Source organism: Macrosteles quadrilineatus, unplaced genomic scaffold, assembly GCF_028750875.1.
Source record: "Macrosteles quadrilineatus isolate MER2022 unplaced genomic scaffold, UCM_ALF_1.0 Scaffold_5__1_contigs__length_97177068, whole genome shotgun sequence".
NCBI classification, from domain to species: domain Eukaryota; kingdom Metazoa; phylum Arthropoda; class Insecta; order Hemiptera; family Cicadellidae; genus Macrosteles; species Macrosteles quadrilineatus.
The window spans coordinates 19,025,715-19,051,515 of NW_026542598.1; the positions used below are offsets into that span (position 1 = coordinate 19,025,715).

The window sequence follows — 25,801 nt, forward strand, 5'->3', positions numbered from 1 at the left end:
GGTGGATCAAACTTGGAACCTGCAATCAACATATTTTACTTGAAACACTAGTATGTCTAACTGTGTCGGTAACTATTTAAGTGATGCTGGTTTTTGAGTTCAATCACAAAGAGTACACACTTAGAAGCTCTGTGACATGTAAAAATGTGTTACATAGGCCTACTTTTAGGACAAAAAATCGACTAGGTTTTCGTGTGGATTTCGGTGAATAAGATAAATAATGTTACTGGGGTCTTTATGGGCCTCAGCAAGGCTTTTTAATAGTGTGTCACATTAAATCAACTAAAAACTTGTAGCCTATGTTATCTAAGTCTGTCTATTCTCTAGATGAATTTGTTGGTTGGAATTTTTAATTTTAGGTTAATATAGTTCTGTATTTTTATTCAGCTTATAACTATTTGAAAGAGTAAAAAATCCTGTTTACTCTTTACTTACCAAAAAAAAGAATGGTGGTCCTCTAAATTCAGACATTGTCTGTTGTGGTCATACTCGTAACCACTGGAAAAAACAAGGTGAAAACTTTAATTGATGAAACTGTTATTAAAAAAGTCTTTTTCATAATAATTCAAGCCTACTATTTAGATTTTGTTTTTGTTAAACTTAAGAACAAAAGATAACTTGTTGAGGTCTTCACTTCCTCACTTCCAGCCTTTTTTACAAATGTTCAAATGTTCACATTTGTCCCTTTTTAATATTCTGTCATTTTTTTAAGTGTTTTAAAACCTTTGAAATGAAAGTAAATAATATAAAGTAACTTTTAGACAGAGTCAAATGTTTAAGATGGTCAAATATGTAGTCCCAATGGAGTAAAATAAATGTTTATTGGTAAGTTAGGCATATTATAAATTATCCAATTCAATACTGGAAAAAAACATGAAAATAAATTAATATGTATACCTTTTACAGGTACAAGCATTGTTTCTTGTACTGCAAAACTCGTTGATCTCACAATCTTCATCGCTATAACATGGCTTCATTACGATGGTTCCAGCCATCAGAATTCCTAAAACATAAAGAGGAACATTACAAAGAATAACAATGATATTTTTACCGTGCTAAAAACTAGAATACAGTCCACGGAGAGTCTATGCAGTTGAGGGAGGAGCCTATTTACCATGTGACTTCAAAGAAGCCAATGAGGACAGCGCGGTGTTTCCAACTCTAATAATACCAGTAGATTTAATAACAATAACAATAACAAATAACAAAATTTTAGAATAATTGCTGCAGACAAGCCATATTGGCTTTTGTGGCTGAGTTGTATGTGTTATGTAAATTTGTATTTTTTGGAATTAAATAAATAACTAAATAAAATTTGAAAATATTGTTTAGTATATTTTAATTATTGTAGAAAAGTAGTGAACTGGTGATGCTGCAACATCGCACTTGTCTAGTCTTGGTATTGGCTGTCGCCAACTGCAGACTCTTGGTCCCTAATTTAGTTTGTTGCATTCAATTTGATTTAGCAGTACATAGATAAATGATTTAGCATTTTTTCTTTTTTTTGCAAAGGTCCTACCCCAGAAAATTGGGAAAATGTTGGTAATCTGTGTAATACAACATTACATGTGTCATGCATTAATTTTTAATCAATTTGATACTAAAAAAGGGAACATCTAGCAGGGAAGGAAAATCTATTTTAGAGCTCTACCAATAATTGCTAGTTTTTAAAATTATACTACTCCCAATAAGAATTTGTTATGCTTAGAACAGCTGAAGAAAATTAGAATGTTTATTATTTTTTTACGAGTTTTGTTTCAAGAAATGGGTAGCTATTGTCTATGTTTCACAAGATCAAACAATGACGGAGAGGTTATAAAACTTGCATAATGATCAGAAGGCCTAATACTAAGAAACACCATTAACGATTTGATGATTTGCCACTGGACCTAGCTGTTCGTGATCATTTGGCATTGGGCTCTTTATCTTCAAAGAACCAGCTGATCTTATAGTCAGTTACTCAGTTACAAAGCTATAATGTTATTGCATAAGTTGTTTTTTTATAACTTGCTATCGCAGAAATTGCTTCCGATGTGGGTTGCAGTATTTTTTAGGTAAAAAGGAAATAAGAGAGTGTTCTTGCTCAATATATAAGAGAGAATTTGAGTGCATCTAACTAAGTATGGAACGGAAACAAGTAAAAAAAAGCCGTGGTAGTTAATCACCTTCGGTTTTTTGATAAAAAGTTCATACCAAATTAGTAGGCCTATCTTATTTCAAAATATTTGGCCCAATCAGTGATATGTTATTCAAAATCTTCGCATTACACACCCTTGTAAAATTTGTGAATAAGCAACTCGATGTCAGTTCCGCACGATAATGGTCACTGCAGCTGCACTAATTTCTTCCTCTAAACAGTTTTCTCTGCCACCAACGAGGAGGTCGACAAGTGGACATAAGCAAATGTTGCTATGCACGCTAAGTAACGATGATGCTGTGTAGATGTACTACACAAGATGAACAAATCAAAATGTTCGAACCTCTTATAAGCTTTTATCAAGATTAACTAGTCCGTGAGCTTCTGAAAATGATTGTCGAACATGTTCACAGACTAATTTGTGGAATGTTCATCCGCTTTTTAAATTCGCGAATAATGTTCAGCAGACATGTTCGGTTGGTGGAGACGAGGCTTAATAATTAAACTATGATTGACAAAATTACTCACTGCCACAGGGGTCTGGGTAACACACACACACTGAGTTGCGACAAGTCCAAGAGTTTTCATCACTGTTACGATAAAGAGCCACACAGTCATCGGCTGTAACACATGTCTTCATTGCTGAAACAAAAACATTGTTTACGGTTGATAAACTATCAAAAAGATTGGTAAATCATAAATAAATAATTAGAAAAATTATTTATAGGCCTATAGAAAATTATATGCCATCTTATTTTAAATAAGCATATTAAAAAATTAATTCCTGATGATGTCTTAGCATTGTATCATCCTGCAAATGCAGCAGTAACTTATATAGAAAACGTCTTTGATTAGCCAAAATATTTAATTATTTTCATAATTTAGCCAAAATTTCACATTTTTTGAGATAGTGAAATAGCACAGTTTACATAAACTGCATTTAATGAAACACTCAATCACTGTTACATAATATAGTTAAATGGCATTATGTAACTTAAATCTATTGTACCTATAGCTACAGTAGGCTCTTTACAGGCTACAGTGTGCTGAATTGAATACTGCAATCTCTATTTTACATGTTTCATTAAAACCGATTTTTAGAATTCATGAAAAATACCAATCTGGAACTGTGATTTATTTTTACAGTAAATAAACCTGTTCAATTAAAAGTCAAACAGGATATTATGAGTTTGTGTCAATACAATATGCATTTTTAAACTGGAGGATTGAGTGTTGAATATTGGTGATAAATAATTAATTTTTCACAATACATTTCTTGTGATGTCAATATCCTTAAAAAAATAACTAAAAACTGGAAGAATGGGAAACACCCAAAACAAGCAAAATGTAAACATGGCTTTGTTGTCATGTAGGATGTTTGTAGGAGGGGTTATTTTCTCTGTGGTAATGGACGTAAGCTAACATAAATTCAATAATTTGTATTTCCAAGGCAGTTTACACAAGCTAACCTTGTACTAGGAGGGACGACCAGGACGGAAAAAGTGTGAGGAAGAGGCAAAGCATCTCGCCCCTTCACCGTGAATCAGACACTGACCAAATGGCAAATATTCGAGTATCCGACAACGATAAGTCGCTATCGATTGACATACGGATACGATGGTTCTATCGAACGAGGTAGGCGTTGGCATTAACATTTCAGTTTTAAAAGGCTGGCTGGTGCTGGGACAACAAAAAATGTTAACAAACTACGATAGTATTTTGTTTTGAAACAAACATTTCAGTGTTGAGATCTATATCTAAATGAATCCCATATAGGTTAGGAATTCGACCCCTCGACAGTATCGTCTGAAAGTGTTTCAGATTGAGGTTAGGTCTAGGTCGATTGTAGTCTATGCTGTTCGATGGATCGATTCAGTGTATACCGAATGTTACCGCCCTGCGCTCCAATATCGATTTGCGGCACCGACAGCGCATCTTGTCCTTATCACTTCACTTTTGATAAGTTTTGTTGAATATCACGTTGCACTTGGGGGTCCGCAGAACTCATTGAATATTAATAATTTACCGTAGGCCTACCTCTCGGATATATCGTATGGTGGTGAATAAGAAATACAAATAAATATTCAGATTGAATGAATGACTTCGTCAAACGAAACATTAATTGGACATAATGTGATGACTTTTAACAGCCCTCACAAATTTTCCATCTTCCGAAAATACAGTATACATAGTTTGTATTTTTATTATATTCGTGAAAGAGGACCATTGTATGTAGGCCTACATTTTAAAAGTTCATTAGCATTCATTTTTAAATGAGACCATTTTTAAAATGATTTTTAATCACTGCTATTAAACTCGTTTCATCATGTCCTCAATATTCAATAGTTTAACTAAATGGTGATCTGAGGGTTGTCCATAAATCAAGGTTATTGAGCCCCTGTACCGACAAAAGGAGCTATATAGGTGAAATCTTTCACCACATCCATGTTCTAGTTCTTTATCTCATCTACTATTGTATTCTAGCCGGTTTCCAACCTTTTGTGAAGGGAAGTTATATATGCTACCGCCAAGTAGCCTACAGTATGAATCTTCTTTTGTCATTAGATTTCTGTTGTTAACACGGCCAGTTAGCAGACAATAAATACTGTATATCGAAAGTGTTTGAGGGAGGGTAGAAGATATGCCTAAGGGGTGGATGGAATTTGGAGGAGGTTGAGGATGTAAACATTTGCAGGATGTTGATCATCTTTTTCGCTGTCCTGGTGTAGGCTAACCCAGTTGCGGTTCAGCATCCCTTGTCTAGGCAGTGGCCAAAGTTTAGTTAGTTTTGCAAGCAGACCAACAATCAACAAAAAGGAGTGTGTGACTGAACAAGCCATTGTCAAACTAATAGGGCGTCTCTACAGACTATCTAGGACAACCCTAGATGTTGATCTAGAGTGTTGATCACCAAGACAAAGTTTCATCAAATTGAATCTCTACCTCAACACTGATGAACATTTTCTGACGGATCGTGAAATTTGAAAATATGTATGGCATGTTCTTCAAAGTACCGTACCTAAGCCACTACTTAATAGTATATTTCGTACCTTGGGCCGAAAATGAGGTTTTGCCGGCTCGAGATAGTTTTTAATTTTGAGACGAAAGTGTTTTGAGAGTAAGAGACTTTGTTTTTAAAGTAAATTTTCAAGTTGAAGAATGGTGTTTATGTTAATAACGACAAATGATGCTCACATTGCACAATCTTAGATCCCCCTTTAAGGAAGAATAAGTGGATGTACAACTAAGTAACTTGCTCATGGAAAGAGTTCCAGGTAGTTGGCAGCACACATAATATATATTCCTCTCTCAACACAATTAATTTGATTCTTTTGAAGAAGCCCCCTTGTAAGGAGTGGCAAAATTATATGTGTTGTGAAGTTTTATGCATGCGTTAGCTACCTGGAACACTTTCCTAAAGTAAGTTTTTAGTTACGTTTTTTAGTTACATATTAATCGCTTAATTTTCTTCCCTGGCCAAGTGCTTTCCTTCAAAAACAAACTTTAAGTTTCGTACTTCTTAACTTGAACAAACAATTTTAACCTTAATTTTCATCTACTTAAACAATTATGTTAGGTTTCTATTTACAATTGTCATTCTGGTATATTTAATCAAATATTAAATGCCAATATTCCCTCAACCAAACTACTTAATTCCCACTTTCCCAAACTACACAATGTTTCAAAATGAGCAGAATTTATAATGATTTAATTTGGTAACATACCTGATTACTTATATTTTTCATATTTTATTGGCCACACTCTGACATTATGGATGAGATGCCTCCTCAACTACAGAAACTGAGGTCAATGATAATATGTAAATATGAGCATAAAAGCCATTTAGACCTGATACCTGATGCTAATAAGTCACATTTATCAGTATTTTTGGATGGTTGGGCCATTGTTGGACAATGGTTGGTTGGAAAACAGTTTAAAGAGGTGACATTTCTACCGTTGGCCAACTGTGTGGCTCCACAATTTACCAATGTTGGCCCAACCATCTGTGCTACATGGGTATCTAGTATCACAACATCATCTGACTACATTTATTATAGATCCAAAATTTTTACAATATTTGTCTTATATTCTGCTGCCATAACATTTATGTACTTTTAAATAAATCAATTCGTTAAAATGTGTGTTTTATACTTAAACCCAACGAAGGCCCAACGATTCTTTCCTTTGTAGGGCCAACGAATACCAGTTTCCGTTGGGCCAACGTTGGCAAATCGTTAAAATTTCTGCCAACCATTTCCCAACCGTGCCGACCATTTCCCAACGTTGGGCCAACGGTGTGTGCTACTTGGGATGTGTATATGTTATTGTACAAATAAAACCATAGGCACATTGTTCCTTATGGAATTTTTTAGATATATTCTTTTTCTTTCTTTCTTTTTTCAAATATATTCTTTTTCAGGGAAATTGCAGTATGTGTAACTATATTAATGATTTAAGTAAATCATATATCCTATTAATATAATTTCCCAATCACAGCCTGGTTGGCGCATTAGTACATGTAGTTATTCGGTTATTGAAAATTTAAGAATAGGGAGAATTGGATCTCTTTACCAGTAAGAATAAAGCCCAATGATCATAAGGACAGCTAGGTCTAGTTTTTTTTTTAAATTGACTTATTATCTGATGAACTCAGCTAATGAACAAGAGGTACAAAAATAATGTAGTGACAACAACAAATCACAAAAGACATTTAAATTTATTTATTGAATAACTCAAACATAACAATAATAAAACGACAATCAAACACCACTCACAAATCAATTTGGGTGTATTTTGACTGGGTAACATTAACAAATGTGTGCATCGCACCTATCTACCACTTCTCACTTAGACTAGACTAAACTAATCGAATGGAAGAGGCTCCTACATCTAGATAAAGCATAAAATCTTTTAATTTACCTTAGCAAAGAATTTATGATATTTAAATAGCTGTTGGTAACCTAAGGCTATGTCAAAGAAGTGTGAAGATTCCCAAGAACGTAACGATATCCCCACTTCCTCCACAGACTAACACTAACCTAACCTAACTGTACAATATCCGCACGGTTCCACTCAGTGGCGTTTACAAAAACTGGCAGTCAACGCTGGTCTCAAAAACACGTTACATTAGCGTACAAAACATTAACAATAACTTTCCTGCTGTGTTGTGTACGCCGTCAGTAACTAGAACTAACAAAAACATCAGGTCCCTTGTTTCCAACTAGAGTATTTACAATTTACACGATTGGATGTTGGCAAACTCCTTTACTAGAAATCAGTGAATTTTACAAATAAAATTCAATTTACAAACAAGCTCAATATGTGTATTATTCAAAAGTTAGTGGGCTACCTACAAAAATATACAATGAATGGAAACTCTTGTAAACAAATCCCAAGCATTTGTTTATCAACAAGTTTTACACATTTTGTTACATGATGTAGGAAAATGGCTTAACCAATTCATGTCCAAATTCATTCAACCAGTTGCTCATTCACTACAGATATCTTCAATTTATCTTACTTAATCATTCAAAAGGGTCTATAAACATTTAAGAAACTCTACAAAATTGCTAATATATTTTATAGTTTACTGAGTTAACACTTATCCTTTAATTTTCATCCACCCCAACATCAGTTGTAAATGAAAACAAATATTCAAATTCCAAGGCTTATATTTCTCACAAGACTCACATCTAGCAGAGGGTTCAGTAAGCCCAAAATAAGCTTAATAATTTTCAGGCCAAAATAGTGAGAGTTGTCTAACAGTCCATGTATTACAAAAGAAATATTTGGTCATTTAGATTTCCTTTCTTCGCATAAGCCTGTGGCCCGAAAATCTAAATCCCACGTGAGTTGTTAGAAAACACACCAAAACCTAAGAACCTCCCATCAAGGTATTAAATGGTCTCCCGAACAATTAAACAATAATAACTAATTTCTTCTTGGGTTTCTCCTAAATATATTATCGATTCCTATTTTTCACGTAAAACAGCATACACTTTTACACAGGATGATGGGTACTATCAATCATGCAAAATCTATTACTAATTTGAAGTATTTTTACATTTGGGGATTCAGTTCGGCCAAAATTTCTGTTTGCGCAACCAGAACTAACCGGGTATTGGAGGAGGTACTTTTGTCAAAACATCCATGTCTTGTTGCTCAGAGTGACTCACTCACCCTACTCCCAGCATTGCCAATAACCGGCACCTGCATGTTTTCAGTGTGACTAGTGAACCTTGCGCGCACAGAAGTTTTGGTCTATCTGAACCTAATCATAGTGCACATGAGTTTTTTTATTAATCTTATAGTCTTAACACTAAAAATTGATTTTTTATTTTAACTTAGGTTTAAATTTCAACATAAATCATAATAACCAATTCAAATAGATAATGATTAAGTTTATCAATTTACTCCTTGACAAAAGAAGGGTTTACTTGTGCTACTATGCTTACGATTAGGGGAAGAGCACATAAAAAAATGACCTTAAACAATGGTAAATTGTTAGATGTGTACAACATTTTACCCTGAATTTTAGCAAGACACAAAAAGTTGACATCCTTCCAAATCTTATACAATATTTAACCAAACCATTAAAAAGCATGTAAGCAACAATGAAAAAACTATTTAAAAACTAGGTTACCACACCTCTTTTTTAGAACCAACATGGTGACAAACCAACAAAAGTGATACAATATATGTCATGATCTTTTGAAATGCATGTTGATGAATGAAGATTTAGTTACAATTGGTCGCTACGGTGCTACATTTGTTCTCAGATAACATTTATTTAGAAGAGTAGTACAGAAAAATCGAAGTAAACATTTACTCGGCAATCCGTCTGTCACGCATATTTACACTTTGCAATTCTCTGTGCAAACACACTGGAAACGAATCTACTACGCTTACATGCATCAGGCTTAGACACCGAGCCACAGAAGAAAACTTTGAATTAAATCGATTCACTTTCGATAAGCATTAACCATTACGACCCGCCACTGCATTCAGGTTCTTGGGCAAAGATTTGGAAACAACATAAATGAATAAAAAACAATCTTTAAGCTATTTAAAGACAGTCTATTGTTCATGTAAACGTAGTATGTTTGTTAAGTTTTATTACAAAAATATATTCAATTTTATTCACACTATTGACAAACATGCACATCCATTTTTGTATGGTAAAATGAAAAATATGATTTACAAATGTTTAATATATTCTTGAAAACAATTTACATGTCTATTTACATTCTGATATTCTAAACATTATCGATGGACTAACTAATTATATTTCAACCTTATTATTTTTAGAGGCTTCAATTAGATTTGATCAATATATAAAACCAAAGGAAAACAATAAAAAATTAACAAATTTGGTTCTTGTAAACTGAAACTACTACTACTAGCTGTATTTGTTAAAAGTTAGTAAAATACACCATACAGTATACTATTAACAAGATTCCCAGATTTGGAAAATCTTAAGTAGGCCTACACATAAATTGAGGTTATGTTTCAATTAATTGTTGTTTAACCATAAAATACACTCTTAAGACATCTTTCTACTCAAGCAGGCAAATAGATGATGAGGTTTTGTGTAATATTTAAACGTTTTAAGGTAATTTTACAACATTAGAGAGCATTCAAATAAAATACACAGACAATTAAAACACACTTGAAGTTTTGTGCTACATCCTGAGAGAACGTGTGCAGTATAAAAATAAAATCTTCAATAGACTTAAAAATTAAGTAAACTTAACAGGTGAGCAGCTTTGAGCTGAATTTAATTATTTTTGTGTTTTGATATTTATGTTATGACGGTGGGTGTGTCTCTTCCAGTGAACTGCGGCAGTTTAGACAGTTCCAGTGCCACCTGTATCAGAGGCCGCAGAGCTACTGAAGCGTCCAGTGACAGTGCCGCGGGATCGGACTCGTAGCTCTCCGCGTACAGACGTACAGTCGCCCCAGAGCTACCTGTGCCGCTGAGGCGATAGATAAGGCGAGAGCCGTCCTCAAAGATCACCCGGATACCCTAAAAGTAATGAGTTTTTACTAAAGTCAAAGTTGTAAAATCATTTTCAGTGATGTATATTTTAACTTAGGGAAGGGGGAGGGTTTAGAGTATGGCTCCATGAGCTACACTTGACATTTTGGCCTTTTGTAGTAAATATGTTATAATATTTCGTGACCAATTAAAATGGGTACAGTATTCATTCAATATAAATATCAAATCTATCAATACATAGTTATGTCCCTAAAAAATCTAAACGGGACTACCGAAAACTAAACTAATAAAAAATATTCACATATTGATTAAATCATAATGAATTTAGCTGTGACAAAAGTATACTGTACGACAGTCCATGACGTTTTTGGTGTTGCACCAAGCTCAAATTACCGAATAATAGAATATGCCATATCTCAAACTCTGCTTACCTCTAGTTCTTGACATATCAGACAACTAATACGGCTCTTTTTTTAAAGTCAATAACCATTTGACCTAACTTAGCCTAATCCAAACTTTCTCACAGCTGATCAAGCTTCACTTCCAAAACAAAAACATTAAAAAATCGGCCATATAATCAAATAATAAAATAACATTGGTTGCTGTCAAATGGTTAAATCACAGTGTGCATTTTTGTGTGTGTGTATATTTTTTCACAATGCCAAGTATTGCGAAGACAATTTACAATAACTTAATATTCAACTGGACAATTATAGTCTAGGCATATTAGGAAAGTTAGCAGAAAGTTTAGGTACAGTCCTAATCATCACTTTTCTTTATGTTTTTTGGGTCGCTGAACACGAATATGAGGTTTGCTGACAGATATTTTGCCCGGAACATTGGTTATTTGGTGAAAAACCTTAAAATTTGGGCACTTTTTTTGGTTTTTCGGATAAATCTCGGTAAGTATGGGTTTTTGAGAAAATCGTGCTTTGTAAAATTAAAGATGACAAAATTTACTACAAGTTTCCTATATAATGTTTTTTTCTACGACAAACCGTTTCGCCACTAGAGCACACTAAAAAAGGCCAGAAGTACAAAAAATTAAAAACATTGCTAAATGCTGCCGTTTTACATTACGTTTCCATGGAAACAACCCATGTTACGATAATTTTAACTATTTATTCATGATAACAAATTGAAACACACTTAAAAATACCCCTGCCGCAGCAAACCTGCAGACTAAGCGAATTTCCATTTCCCTGATTGGATTTACACTAAAATGTCTCCTTAGAAATATCACATTTATTCCCTATTTAAATAAAAGTTTAACGAGTATTTAGGTTTGCTGCAACAGGGAGGGTAAAAAGGTTTTTTTTTTTAAATGTAATAATTTAGTATGAAATGAATGCATTTTCCAAATTTGATCAAAATATGTTCATAAACAAGCAAACTACAACAGTTTACTTAGAAGAAGAATTAAGAATAACATGGGCATTTTAAATTTACTGATTTTTGGAATTTTCTCCGTAACCATTAGGCGCATAACAACGCTTTAATATACTAAATTATTTGTTTTTTTAAGCTCTACAAAATGGTATGGAAAGAAATTGCTAAATTTTAAGTTTATAGTTCATCTTGGGCCGATAAAAAAAATGGATGGAATGCCAACCTTCAACCCGAAGAGAGTGAATTACATGATCCTACCAACCAACCTATTCATGAGGTTATTAACATTATAAAAAGAAAGATTGTCTCCATTTTCCACAATTTAATCCTAAAAGACGGGTCTTTCTTTCAGGTGGAGTTTTGTGGTCAGAAGACACACTAGTTAGTTTATTAGTGAAATTTCCCTGTAGGGAATAAGCTATTACCGTAGTACTCATGGTAAGACCTGGACCCGGGACCGATTTACTTTTTCGTTTTGAGGCCCCTAGAGACCAAAAACACCATCCGTTCAAATTCATATATGTGTCCGTTAGGGCGAGAACTCGAGCAAAAATCATCCGATTTTGATGAAAATTGGGACAAACGTGTAAACCTACGTCTATTCGAACGAGTTCGCGAACCAGCATGATCGGACTATGGGAACAGGTATTTAAGGGGGGTTTTATGGGGTAAAAATAGGTTATTCCCATTATTGACCCTAAAAACACAAAAGTTTACAATTTCTTTCCAAACCATTTTGTAGAGCTTAAATATTGAAGCGTTATTATGTGCCTAATGGTTACGGAGAAAATTCTAAAAATCACTAAATTTAAAATGCCTATGTTATTCTTATGGAGACTAAGTAAACTGTTGTAGTTTGCTTGTTTATGAACATATTTTGATCAAATTTGGAAAATGCATTCATTTCATACTAAATTATTACATTTTACAAAAAAAACCTTTTTACCCTCCCTGTTGCAGCAAACCTAAATACTCGTTAAACTTTTATTTAAATAGGGAATAAATGTGATATTTCTAAGGAGACATTTTAGTGTAAATCCAATCAGGGAAATGGAAATTCGCTTAGTCTGCAGGTTTGCTGCGGCGGGGGTATTTTTAAGTGTGTTTCAGTTTGTTATCATGAATAAATAGTTCAAATTATCGTAACATGGGTTGTTTCCATGGAAACGTAATGTAAAACAGCAGCATTTAGCAGTGTTTTTAATTTTTTGTACTTCTGGCCTTTTTTAGTGTGCTCTAGTGACGAAACGGTTCGTCGTAGAAAAAAACATTATATAGGAAACTTGTAGTAAATTTTGTCATCTATAATTTTAAAAAGCAGGATTTTCTCAAAAACCCATACTTACCGAGATTTGCCCGAAAAACCAAAAAAAGTGCCCAAATTCTAAGGTTTTTCACAAAATAACCAATGTTCCAGGCAAAATATCCGTCAGCAAACCTCATATTCGTGTTCAGCGACCCAAAAAACATAAAGAAAAGTGATGATTAGGACTGAACCTAAGCTTTCTGCTAACTGTCACTTATATTCCTAATATGCCTAGCCTATTAACCTTTAGGTTATACACCAGTGATTTTTCAGTCAATAAGATACCCTGACAGTATCACCGGTACTTCAACCTGTTGTTAATATAAACATGATACAGACTAAACATGTTTGTACCTGTTTGCTGGCGACACTGTGATCGATGGGGTCCGTGTACTGGAAGTTGTCAGCAGACTTCACCTTGTAGCTCTTGCCACCAGAGCTCAGGACTGTCCCTACAAACCCTGCAGCTGTCACCTTGGTTTCCAACTCGGCGATCATCTTCTCACAAGGGTCTGACTCACAGTTCTCGTAGTCGTACCTACAAAATATAACTCTGGGTTGACTTATAGTTTACGCTATTGTGTTGAGTTCTTGTTGATTTGATTTAATATACTGTAAAAACACGCTCTTCAAAGGACTAGCACTAGCATAACATTATTTGAAAAGTTTGGTTCAGTCGGTATTTTTCTAAAAATATCATTAAACCTGATGAACGAGGAATTATTTGTTGTTTTGGTGTTATCTATACTATAATATGAGAAATGTTTGCGCACAATGATTTAAAAACAGCTCCTATGATTTCCTCCAATTTGTTGGAAATATCTTAGTTTTAGGCTAAAAAAAATATCCCTTCTAGGCTCTGTTCTGCAAAAATTCGGTTTTCGTTAAAAACTTAAAATTAAATTTCAATATTTTTAGCATTAGTCTTATGGATTGTCAAGTCGCTATGGCAGTTTTAAGAACATGTAAATAAATGAATTGTAAAATATGCTTGTAACAAACCATCTACAGTACAGAAGAGCAAATTACTAAATACCGTACAAAAGAAAAGAACATCCCAACAAATACTATTTAGCATTGATTATAAATACACTTTGGGGTGTATTACTAAGCAAGGGATAAATACGACTATTCAAAAACGTAGTCTTTTACTGCAAAACAATACACTACGCTAATATTGAATTAAAACCCTCAAGGAAAAGAAAAGAACGTTTTGTAGCTTTTGACGATACGATGCCGGGATGGGCGGGTTGTTTGTATGATTCCACAGATTATAAAATGGAAACCGTATGGATTATAAACTATCAGTTCTCTAGGTAGTTCGGAGGGATACTTGTAATGAAATTAGACAATTAGTATAAATCAAATACTTAATACAAAGCTGGCTAGGCAAGATTTCTTATCTGGGTAAAAGATCTCCGTCCCTCTTGTCTCCAACACACTTCTAGTTTTTAGAGTAAATTAGTTTGGTAGCAGATTCAGCACGCTCAATCATTCAATTAATTCAATATCACCCAATCTTGGCCCATGTCTTCCAACTATTTCTTCCCTTAAGCTTAAAACATTCTTCCACCCTGCTACAATTATAATGGCTTTTATTTATTTATTTTTTTTATAATGGCTGCGTCAGCTTCTGCCAATCATGAGTATGGGCGAAGCTAGACTGAAAACAGTGCCTGCAGTACCACTGAGAATGCAATCCAGTAGTTCTTTACAACGTTGTGCTAAAGCCCCCCATACACTATCCAACATGTTGGACGGACATGTCGGGATCCGACGTCTTGTCGAACATATTGGACAGTGTGTGGGTTCCGACCCGACATGCTCGACGGATATGTCAGGTCGGATGCTCGGTCCGGTAGCACCACCCGACTCGAGCAGTCCGCCTGACATGTTGGACCGACTAGCCACAGTTTCCAGTTAACTTGTATTTAGCGAGTTGTGCGTGATAACCGTCCCATTTTTCCATATCCTGATGGAAAAGTGCAAGGAACTGTATCCAGAGTGTGATTTAAAGTTCGTTAAAAATAAAATTGAAAATTTAAGAGCCTAGTTCCATAGGCTCTAAAAATCCCTAAAATCATCGCAGAAAATCCCCCTGAAACAGCTAACAGTCGTCTCAAAATCCATCTCAGAACTAATATTTCACCTGACTTGTTGGGTGACATGCTCGACAGTGTGTGGGAAACACCCGACATAAGTCAGGTTGGATGATGGGTCCGTCGTCAGGTCAGGTTGTCAGGTCGGGTGGCATGTTCGATAGTGTATGGGGGGCTTAAAGTATCGCCTCTTCCTTTGTCATACTGACATTTATTGAATCATAACCTGACATGTATAGTAACAAATTGATAGCCTACTTAGCAATGTTATTTCTTCCTTACAACCATCGTACTATGAATGCCTGCTGCTGAATCCATGTGGTAACGATCTTTGTTCACCAAAAATTAAATGATCGATAATCAACTCCAGAGAGCATAAGTATCAACAGAATCAAACCACAATGTATGTGTGGACTCAATTGTCAACAATACCTTGTAAAGAAGTTTCTGCCGAACTTGGCCCAGTGCTGCTGCAGTATTTGGTCCACAGGTTTGCCCAGATGTGAGATGACTGACAACCAAGCCAATACTGCCCAGATGCCATCCTTCTCCCTGATGTGATCCGACCCGGTACTGTGCAACAATAACTATATTTATTTATTTGTGATTTTCTATGTAATTGCCACTGATACATTTTTTGAAGGGAACAGTCAAACCCTTTGAATAAATGACATCCAAATGAAAATTTGCACGTGTAAGAGTCTAGAGATTTTCACAGAAAAATGTGGGTCTAGAATTAATCCCCCATGGGATAAATGATAATACCTAACAGTATATTTGAGACTGGTAAAATAAAGGGTAGACTCTTATTTACTCATTCAAGTTTAGAATTTTATAAGCCTAGTAGGTTTACCTGTGATTTATGGTAATTACTAGCAGAGTACCCGTTCTTCGTAAGGGGTTGGCATTTTGCAGTTATACTCGTGCTTTGAGTTTGTATTGGGAAAGGACACGGGTTGATTCTTAAAAATTACGGTATGCCATAGTCATAGTAAAGCACATCTACCATAGCCATGATTAATTAATGTTCTACCACTGCACCTCAACAATAGAAAAAAATAAAGTTCTCATAGTGTATCACAGATTTTTGTTGCTGCTTGGTTAAAATTAGCTGTTGTCATAAATGCAAACAAAGTAATATTGCTGCACCCTTTTGGCAAACCTTATAAATTTTTAATGCTATTGAATATCATAGAGCCAACTTGTGTAGTTGAAACAGCTGACAAAATTCTTTAATTTCTTTTAAATGTCATAAGGTTAACATAAGGTTAACATAGGTTATCATAATGTCATAAGGTTTTAAAACTCATAAGGTTAACATGGGAAACTGCAGAGTCACTGGGGCGGAGCCCGAGAGCAGTTTGAGGACATGAATAGGAGGCCTATGTGTTAAATAGGTGCAAAATTTACTTTTGTGTAAAATTTCAACCCTGCCGTTTTAGTATTTTTCACGTTTACTCGTCACAAACATCCATCCATACATCAAAACTTTCTCACATAATATTAGTAGGATACAGTTTTCATCTTAATGTGAAATGGATTTTGGTTTGATAAAAGCTTGATAATAGTATAACTTCATCGTTATAGCCTACATACCCAAAACTCTCCTCCCCACAGAGGGACAAACGACCTGCATCCATCAAGTTTCCAAAGTACTTCCACCCTGTTGGAACCTCAAACAACTCCTTGTTGTTGACTGCAGCCACTCTAGATACAAGGAAAAACAATATAGTTTTAGTTGAAATTTATGTAGTAGGCCTAACTCCTTACCGGTACTTATTACCTTATAAACAAATAGCAATCCTTCGCCATATTATCTGGACAACTCTTTTCACAATACTTTTCATTCGCCGAAGGACAGGTATGTGCAGTATTTACCAATAAATTACAATTCTTATGTGACCGGCAAAGATAATGCATGGGTGATTGTTTTGAGTCCATGATTGGATAACTAAACAGTTCTTTCAGAGGAAAAACACTCTTCTAAATAAGCCAGGTGGAGTCTCTCTTTCAGCGGTTTTGGTCACGAATTGCACACTTTAACTGGAAGTCTGTTGAAAGTATTCCAACACCGGACACCGGATAACTATGTCTAATTAAACTCAAGAGACACCAGGATGTTTAAGTTGCTAGTAAACTATTCCTGTCAATAATAAGACCCAGTCAGATTTCTGTATATTATTGAGGTGATCTCCCACAATTGATTTTATATGGATGTCTTAAAGCGTTTTAAGTAAAAAAAAAACTTTACAACAAACTTACGTGGTTTAATTTTTATTTTTAACGATAAAAATAGTGTGGTAATCTGTATTTGAAACCAGATCTTTTAACCCCTCAACAATCTGTTTGCGTTAAACCCACACTGCTGATTCCCAAGATGGATTAAAATACAATCAATTGGTAATCCATATAAATAAAAATGTCTTTTAACAGACAGTATTTTTTGTGTAAAAACATAAATGATGAGTTGATTAACCAGCGCACCTATCCACAGCTGCTCCAGTAGGCATGCTCCTGGCGTAACCCTTAACCCCTGTCCTTTGAAAGTATGGAATACACTCCAGATGAGCAGCCAGCACAGCCAACGAGTCACTTGGAGTCACAAAGAAGGCCTTGTGTCCCAGAACCATGTTACGATCCTGTAAATAATCACTTTTTACTGGATTTAGTTGGAATATACCTCACAATAAAGCTTTGTTTTTATTAACATTAACATTTAAAAACTTTTAGAGATGTTCAAGAAATCTTTCATTTTTGGGGACTCTAACACTTTAAATAAACTTGTGTAGCTCTAGCATTTTTAGAAAATGAAACTTCTTGATTGTATATTTACTCAAGAGTAACCATATACTGTAGTTTTCCAATAATATGTAGTCTGAAAAATTTTAACAGGCTACTATTTTTGATGAATTAGAGTTGAGTGTGGATGAATTTTTAATGCACTGTATATATGCATATTAATCTTATAAAGACTGAAAGAAATCCAGTTTTTTTTAAATCAACATTAGCTGGTAATCGGTGTAATATTTCTTTAAATGCTTAAAATTACTTTTTTTCAAACTAAACTACCGGTACTTAAAAACCAAACTATGTGTTCCAATTTCAAAATAAACTCAAAGCTTGCCTTATATCTTTTTTAAATGCCTATAACAAATACCGGTATGTAATTACACATCTGTTCCTCATTCGTATTCATGTATCAAATGTTTATCAATAAGTGTGGAATAAAAGCATATAAAAGTTAAACTTAATTCCTTTCTAAATTTTTAAAAACACTTCACATTTCCAACAATAATTCATATAACACGTAATATTCTGAATGAATTGACAAATCACTAATCAAACATCATTATCTTTCTTATATAAGAGTGTTTACCTGCAATATCAAATTATATCTGTTCATGATAACAATTTGATCTGTTGTTGTCTGTTGACCTTATACAATCATGCATGTTGATTCATATTTAAATTTGTATTATAGAGTGCTGTGGTTAGCTTTAAACTTACATTCCGAAAGACTATAAGATCTCTTCATGTCAACAATGAATGACATAAACTCTGATCTGTTAGTGAATTGATAAAAATATCAGATATCAAATTGATACTTCACTATATTCGTAAGAAAGCTTACCCCATCACCATCAAAGGCTGCTCCAAAATCATAATCCCCTTCTTGCAGAGCCTGAACCAGATCCGCAGCGTAGGTCAAGTTAGGGTCAGGGTGGTGACCTCCGAAATCCTCCAGAGGCGTTGTGTTGATTGTGTTGTTCTTGGGTGCGCCAAGCTCCTCTACGAATATCCGTTGGACGTATGGGCCAGTCACTGCAAAAATAGACCTGAGAATGAGCAACTAAAACTATATCAATACACTTTAATTTTACTGCTCAATAGATTAATTAAACATTTCATTGATGAGAATACATATCAGTGTTAGTCATCTTAACTGGATTTTTTGCATATTTTGTAAGGGAACAGTCCAACATTTTCTTAGATAGCATTAAAAATTGATAGTCCAATAGCATCTGGATCCTGTACCAATCTTGCTTTGAAAGATATGAAGGCAAGCATCACTCGGCTACCAAGACAATTAGGAGCCATTATGCACACCATAAACGAGTAAACTCACAAACTAATCTAAGGAAACTAAATTCCCGAGCGAACTAAATCTTTTTGACGCTTTTTTTGGTTGAACATAAATCAAGGCTGGCCAGTAGGTAGTCTATTGTAGTATCTACTACTGTAACAGTAAACTGCTTCCCTCTTTGAAGTTGCTTTCAAAGTCCTAAAGACTATGTCACATTTCTTGGCTATGATAAATCTCATACAATTGAAGTATTCATTTACAAAAAGTGAAGAATTTAACAACTTCTTAAATGATAGGGCTCTTTAAAAATAGTATTATAAAATGTATTAGTCTATGGAAATGTTGGGCTCTAAGTTACCAGATACTGTAATCTGTCAATGCTAGGGAACCAGTTAGAATCTAGACTCACCTCCATGCATGGAGTTGATCAGCAGTTTGAAAGGTGGTCGGCCATCACTTCCTTGAATTAATTTCTTTAACTTGTTAAAATCAAATATTTCTTTCATTAACTGCAAGTAATCTTCTACACAGTCAATTATGTCTACAACAAAATCTCTATCATCAACCTGAAACCAGAACATTTAAATGGTTTGAATAAGTTGAGTTTCTATTATTCTAATGAATTTGATTCAACCTTATAGATATACAGAGCAGCCAGAGGTTTTAGGTTTGTTGGAGGCACTTTGGAACAGAAAAATTCCCTTGCAAAGAAGGGAGGGGGGGGGGAGCATACATCTCTTGGACTCATGGTACTTGGATGTAAATTGCCTCCAATCCTGACCTTAATAAACTTATTTAGAGAAGAACTTGTCTGTTTTGTTTCGCGCTCTCCCACTTCACTAGCTGTTTGATTAGCTTAGCTTACTAAAAAACTATTAAATTTTATAAATTTAAAGATAAAAATAAAATTTACATAAACCCTGTTATAAGTTTGGTACCTTCATGTTTATGATTTAACGGAACAATATAATGATACAGCGTGTTCTTGGTAACGTAAAGGTCACATTTAGAACAAATTACCGAAGCAAAACTAAGATAAAGAAAGTATCATGGTGTGTCTACTTTGACCTAACCTTAAACTAATCCTGGCCCCCCAAAAAAATATTCTATACCCGCCACTGATTGTACCACTCCGTCCCTTTTGTTTAACCATGCTAACAGACAATATTTCTGGTTGTATACAATTAGAAGCAACTCCAACTACATTTGAATCTCACCTTGAATTTCTGAGTCCCCAACTTATCAATGGGACAGGAGAGATCTGGGACTAAAGAGTAAGACTTGATCACCTTCGTAAGCTCATAAATATGGTTGGTGACTGCATCTGGTGCCGGTCCTGAAAAAAAATGTCTTTTAAATAAATAAGCTGTATTCATGCAGATTAATGCAGTCATCTCAAACATTCAAATTCAACAATCACCAACTTCATCATTCACTAAGCACCAGCACCTTTATCATTGATGAGTTGGTAGCACTGGGTTTACCCTTTTCTTTGATTGAGCTCAAATGGTTAAACAATTATTTAAACTATGTTAGGATTGCAGCATGTTCATAGTTCCTGCCTTTTTGTGTAGGTAGCTTTAGGTGCAGCATGATTCTTATAAACCATATACCTAGCTTATATTATAAATTTATCTGTAGCTAGATAGTGAGCCAGTTTTTAAACAACCCCTCTAACACTATGAACTGAATGGAGGCTAAATACCAACCTCCGTTGGAGCAGTTAAACTTGATGCCAAAGTCATTGTCAGGTCCGCCAGGATTGTGACTGGCCGTCAATACAATCCCTCCGGCCACGTTCAACTTGCGGATCAGACAAGAGACGGCTGGAGTTGACAGGATACCATTCTGGCCGATAACCAGTCTGGCCACCTGCAAACAATAAAAGATCTTTAGTGCATCAAAATCTAAAGGAGAAATTCAGCAGTTCTGTGAGTGTCAGCCATTCAGTGAATATAACATTTCTCCAGCTGGTTATGAAATAGTTGGGATGTCTACTTCGGAGTGTTAAAAAAAAGAGCAATTAATGTAAATAAATTGTATCCAGCTGATCATAATGTAAACAAATATGTCCTTCATAAGGATAGCATGGGAACATTAAAAGCCACTGGGGCAGAGCCCAAGGGACTTTTACAAAAATATAAGGTCAGTTTGCAAATCTACACACCTAGACGAACATTTTGGTACCTATATAATATGTGGGTGTATATAATCTTAAAACAAAAAGTCTTTTTTCACCAAGTTTCATGTAGCGCATTAACTTAATAATATAGATAGATGTACTAATGTTTTTCCTATAAAAAGGATATTTAATTTTAGGATACATCCTTTAACTCAATGCTTCTGTTGTGGAAATTAAACTGTTTGAGAGTTTCCATAACCTTATGCAATCCACTCTGTGCTCGCTGAATCCAACATCATGAGGCAATCGGTAGCAGGAAGTGTATATACAGTTCTGCCTTTTTGTAGTATAAAGTCAAGAGTACCTTAGCTCATAACTGCCAAACCAAGTAAAATCCATAAATGGTGTTCATTGTTGGTTTGGTCCTGCATGTTTACATGGTGTTCATAGCAATTAAATCTTTGACTGTCAAAAGATCGATGAGGAGATAAATTTATGGCAGCACATTTGACAGGGAATGGATAATTATTGGTCATGACATTTTTTTCTGTAGCACTATAAAGTTAGCTGGGAAAAGTGTTGATACTAACCAATTAATACTGGTGCATGATTATAGGATAACGGTAATGGCAAATGTGTTGTACATCATGTTAAACGTTGAAATATAATTTTGTATAATCTAAACTTAGCCTATAATCTGGGCACATTAACCTACATGGGCACAATAACCTACATGAGCACATTAAGCACAAAGATATATTGGAACCATGTAGCCTAATACGTAATACAGGTTCATAATACAATAAAGGTAAAAAGTGTACAAGAATCAGTTATAACATTTTACTGTGTATGCAGCTTTTTATGCAAAGCATAGCCAGTGTAAAGTAAGTATTTCAATGACAATTATTCATCAAAACACTGAAACTATACACCATGAACTTTGACTTTTGAGTCCCAAAGATAAAAATGGTCCTTAGCAATGATAAAAAGAGAAAATAACTCAATGATTATTTAAATATACTCCTAGGTCACCAAGATAGCCTGCTAAAGATAAAGTTGTGAAGGTCCATCTTAGGTTTAGTAGCTTAGTTGTAGTTGTCAGTAGTGTTAACAGAAGGAAAATAAAAACAAATACTTAGAAGGACAATTGATTATTTTTTTATTAATTAGGAATGTTAAAACAATGCTAACACTATGTTTGGTTTAACGAGTATTCATCAAGTAAGATATTTGCTTGCCTTGTTCCTGTCAAGTTACCGGTAATAGCTCAGTTATTTTTTATTATAAAACAGCTAGCCAAAGAAATTTGTAAGATAAAAAACACTGTTGGTATCAAAAAAAACTTGGCCACTTTATTATGATTTCTATAGTCATATTAAACACAGTAAAGGTACTCAAAACAAAATCAATGTCAGTATACTGACAGCACATAGGTATCTATAGAGTATCTTATAAACATTTCATTTGGATATTTAAGATATCTGATCAATATCCAGACATTATTTATAACTAGTGCACCTGTTGCTCGAATTCGAGCAATTGCAAAATGTTGCATGCGTTATTTCAAAACAGTCATAGTTTTCAATGACTTAAAAGAGTCAGCTCAAAGATAAATAATCAATCACTCCACACCAGTCATCGAAACTATAAATGAACTAAACTCACTCTGAAAACAAACGCTCACTCCATTTCAGTTATCAAAACTGAAAACGAACGCTTTTGCGTGTACCATGAATTTACTACGAACAGCTGTAATTATTAAAAAATAATCGTTTGTTTAAGTAACCATAATATTTTCTTCATAATAAATATATTGGGATTTTGATGGCATGTTGGGCAAAGCCTGAGGGATTTATTACAGAAATTGTTGAAAGGGGTGTCTACACAAAAAATACTTCATTTTGACACATCCTTTGTAAAAATTCGTCCATTATTAACGGTGGAGTAGTGTTTCGTAGAAATCGCCTTCACGTATTATTGTGAAGAAGTTAAAATGTCATCAATTTCAACTTTCAACAGATTATTAGATTTACAATATCTTAAGAAATTCTAAAACTGAATATTATACGGATATCTGCTGACAGATCACAAAATAAATATATTAATAAATACATAAAAAACAAAATAATAATGATTTAGGCCGAAAAGCACATTTATCAGTTTTGAGTATTTTGATTACCGTAAATCTTTTCTTTCTAGGTAAAATCCGATATGTATGTTTGTTTGTCCTTTATGGACTCTGAAACCGCTCGACAGATTGTAATGAAACTTTCAGGCATTATTAAGCATTATTCAAGGATGGTTTGTGTGAAGTTTGGTGCAGATTCGTCAAAAGGGCTCTGCCCCAGTCGCTCTGGAGTTTCCCATGTTAACCTTATGAGTACCTACTCATATATAAGAATAAAAGAATCTAAACATCTGGTTTAACTAAACAATTTGATTCTGCAATGTTCAATAGCATTAAAAAGTTAATAGGTTTACCAACAGGGTGCAGCACTCTTATTTTATAAATTTATAACAACAGCTAATTTGCAACTAGAAGGTGAGTGAGCGTAGCGAACGAACTTCAAACCTTTAGGCGAGTTAGCGTAGCGAACGAGCTAACCTGAAGACAAGTGAGCGCAGCGAACGAGCTCCAACCTAAAGGTGAGTGAGCGTAGGAAACGAACTTCAACCAGGACGTGATTGAGCCATGCGAACGAGTTCATCTTGAAAATGAACGAGCATTGACATAAAACCACATTAGGACAGGACGATGTCTGTCGGGCCAGTTAGTTCATAAAAACAATTTTTGGAAAAACAATTAGAAAAAATTTGTTATACCCGGACAGGTCTCGAACTCGAACTGGATACCTTCAACTTATGAACCTCTTGCTTTACCTCTGAGCTATCTGTGATTGTTGATATTACTATAGTATTCAAGCGGTTAAAGAGGAGCCAACAGCTGCAATGGTCGCATACTTTACTACACTCATCTCCATTCATATTTGGCTTAAAATACCTACTTTGTATGGTCGCCATTTCATTGAAAAGTATAAGTAAAGTGTATAATATGTTTAACTATGATTCTGTTGAGGCATCAAGTTGTTTAGTAAATTTTTTTAGGGGTTATTTAGGGGTTTTATTACAAAATACCTAACTGTATTAGATATTAAGCTTAAATAGTGATGGCACCATAATTAATTACAGTAGATGGGTTTGTGGTGTGTTGTTCGTTCTCAAAAATGATCGGCCTATATTGAAAATAAATTATTACCTGAACAATAGTTAAAGGTAAGGTAACTTCTACTCTTATGTGGTACCTACCTAAGTTACACTAGTTAGATATATTTATTTGTTCTGAAAATAATAATGCTTTATTTAGTAGATGAGAAAAAAATACTTAATTAATATTTGTGATGCGTAGTAGCTTATTGTTTTGAGACTAAGGTAATTAATGCTTATTAAAATAAACTCAAAATCCGATAGCTTAAATGCAAACAATTACAGTGTATTTGTTTATAACCTAAAAAGCGTCACGCCCGAAAACATTGCTAGCCTAGCTTAAATGGTGTTTATCCTGCGTCATCGGATGAGGTAATTTAGATAACGGCTAATCATTAAGTAGTCTAATTGAGTACACATCTCATGTACTTACACCATTGGCTGCACTGATTTTGATGATGATATCCACCGCCTGTTTACCAAAGTATCGGCCATCCCCACCTACGACTAATGTAGAACCGACCAGCTGAGGCCCAACAGCTGATAAAATAGATTGTACGAAATTCTCGGTGTAGTGTTGTTGTTGAAACACCTTCACGGCTTTTCTCAAACCGCTAGTTCCCGGTTTCTGGCCGTCGAACACTTTTGTAGGCACTTCCACGGATTTCAACGCCATCCTGTTGCGGTGAGGCAAAGAGTTCAACTGCCTTTTTGAGCGAGAGCGATAACTTTCAAGGTCGTTCAAAGACAACACTGCGTCACGGGCAGAGGTTAAGCGGCGCGCGCACAGATGGCACTGGTGTCGCCGGGCGGGACGTCTCGGGTTTCAAATGTTTCAGCTTGAAACATCCATTGTTCATTGTTGTTGTTTCATTGTTGAAGATCGCACTTAAAGCTACGAACACGATGTTTTGAACATATTTAAGATACTTTTCTTCAGTATGAATTTATAACTGCACAGCTAGTTTAATCACACATAGTAAATTTCTTAATTCTTTATCCTTCCCGCTGCTGTTCAGTATCCTGTTTCCCTTCTCATAGGGCTTCCGATCAAATGTCCACGGTACTTATTGATTAGTACAACTGACAGAGTTTTGTAGTTTTGGGGTCATTAGCTTTTTGGGAGAAGGCAATACTGTATTTAACAGTAGGTATTGGAAGTTTTCTTAAATTTTTTTTTATTTATATATATATATATATTTCACCGATGATAAAAGCCGATACATAAAGGATTGCATTTAAAAGATGCATGCAAGATACATGCAAGATGGATGAAAGATACATGCAAGATTACCGGGGTCAGGAGACTACACATACAGAACAGCGTGAAGGCCGGTAGTGAAATATTATTAATACTATTACTTAATTACTGTATTAATTACTATGACTATTACTTAATTGAAGTATGCCTAATATTTATTGGCGGAGATCTTCACTATTTTAGTGGATTTAAAGCAATAC

The 25,801-nt window shown here is 34.7% G+C and overlaps 2 protein-coding genes across 2 annotated transcripts; both read right to left on the reverse strand.

The window, feature by feature from the left end:
- Positions 1–6: 6 nt before the first annotated feature.
- LOC128995458 (uncharacterized) lies at positions 7–3,686 on the reverse strand. The gene is made up of 5 exons (XM_054420477.1): positions 3,607–3,686; positions 2,666–2,779; positions 898–1,003; positions 436–498; positions 7–19 (listed from the first exon to the last, which is right to left on the reverse strand). The coding sequence occupies exons 1-5, from the start codon at positions 3,659–3,661 to the stop codon at positions 7–9; spliced, it is 351 nt and encodes a 116-aa protein (XP_054276452.1). The 5' UTR covers positions 3,662–3,686.
- A 3,149-nt stretch (positions 3,687–6,835) lies between these two features.
- LOC128993850 (phosphoglucomutase-like) lies at positions 6,836–25,051 on the reverse strand. The gene is made up of 10 exons (XM_054417903.1): positions 24,774–25,051; positions 20,724–20,886; positions 20,232–20,350; positions 19,424–19,580; positions 18,562–18,752; positions 17,415–17,569; positions 16,527–16,637; positions 15,363–15,503; positions 13,186–13,369; positions 6,836–10,163 (listed from the first exon to the last, which is right to left on the reverse strand). Exons 1-10 carry the CDS (start codon positions 25,014–25,016, stop codon positions 9,939–9,941), a joined length of 1,689 nt encoding a protein of 562 aa, XP_054273878.1. The 5' UTR covers positions 25,017–25,051; the 3' UTR covers positions 6,836–9,938.
- Positions 25,052–25,801: the final 750 nt, after the last annotated feature.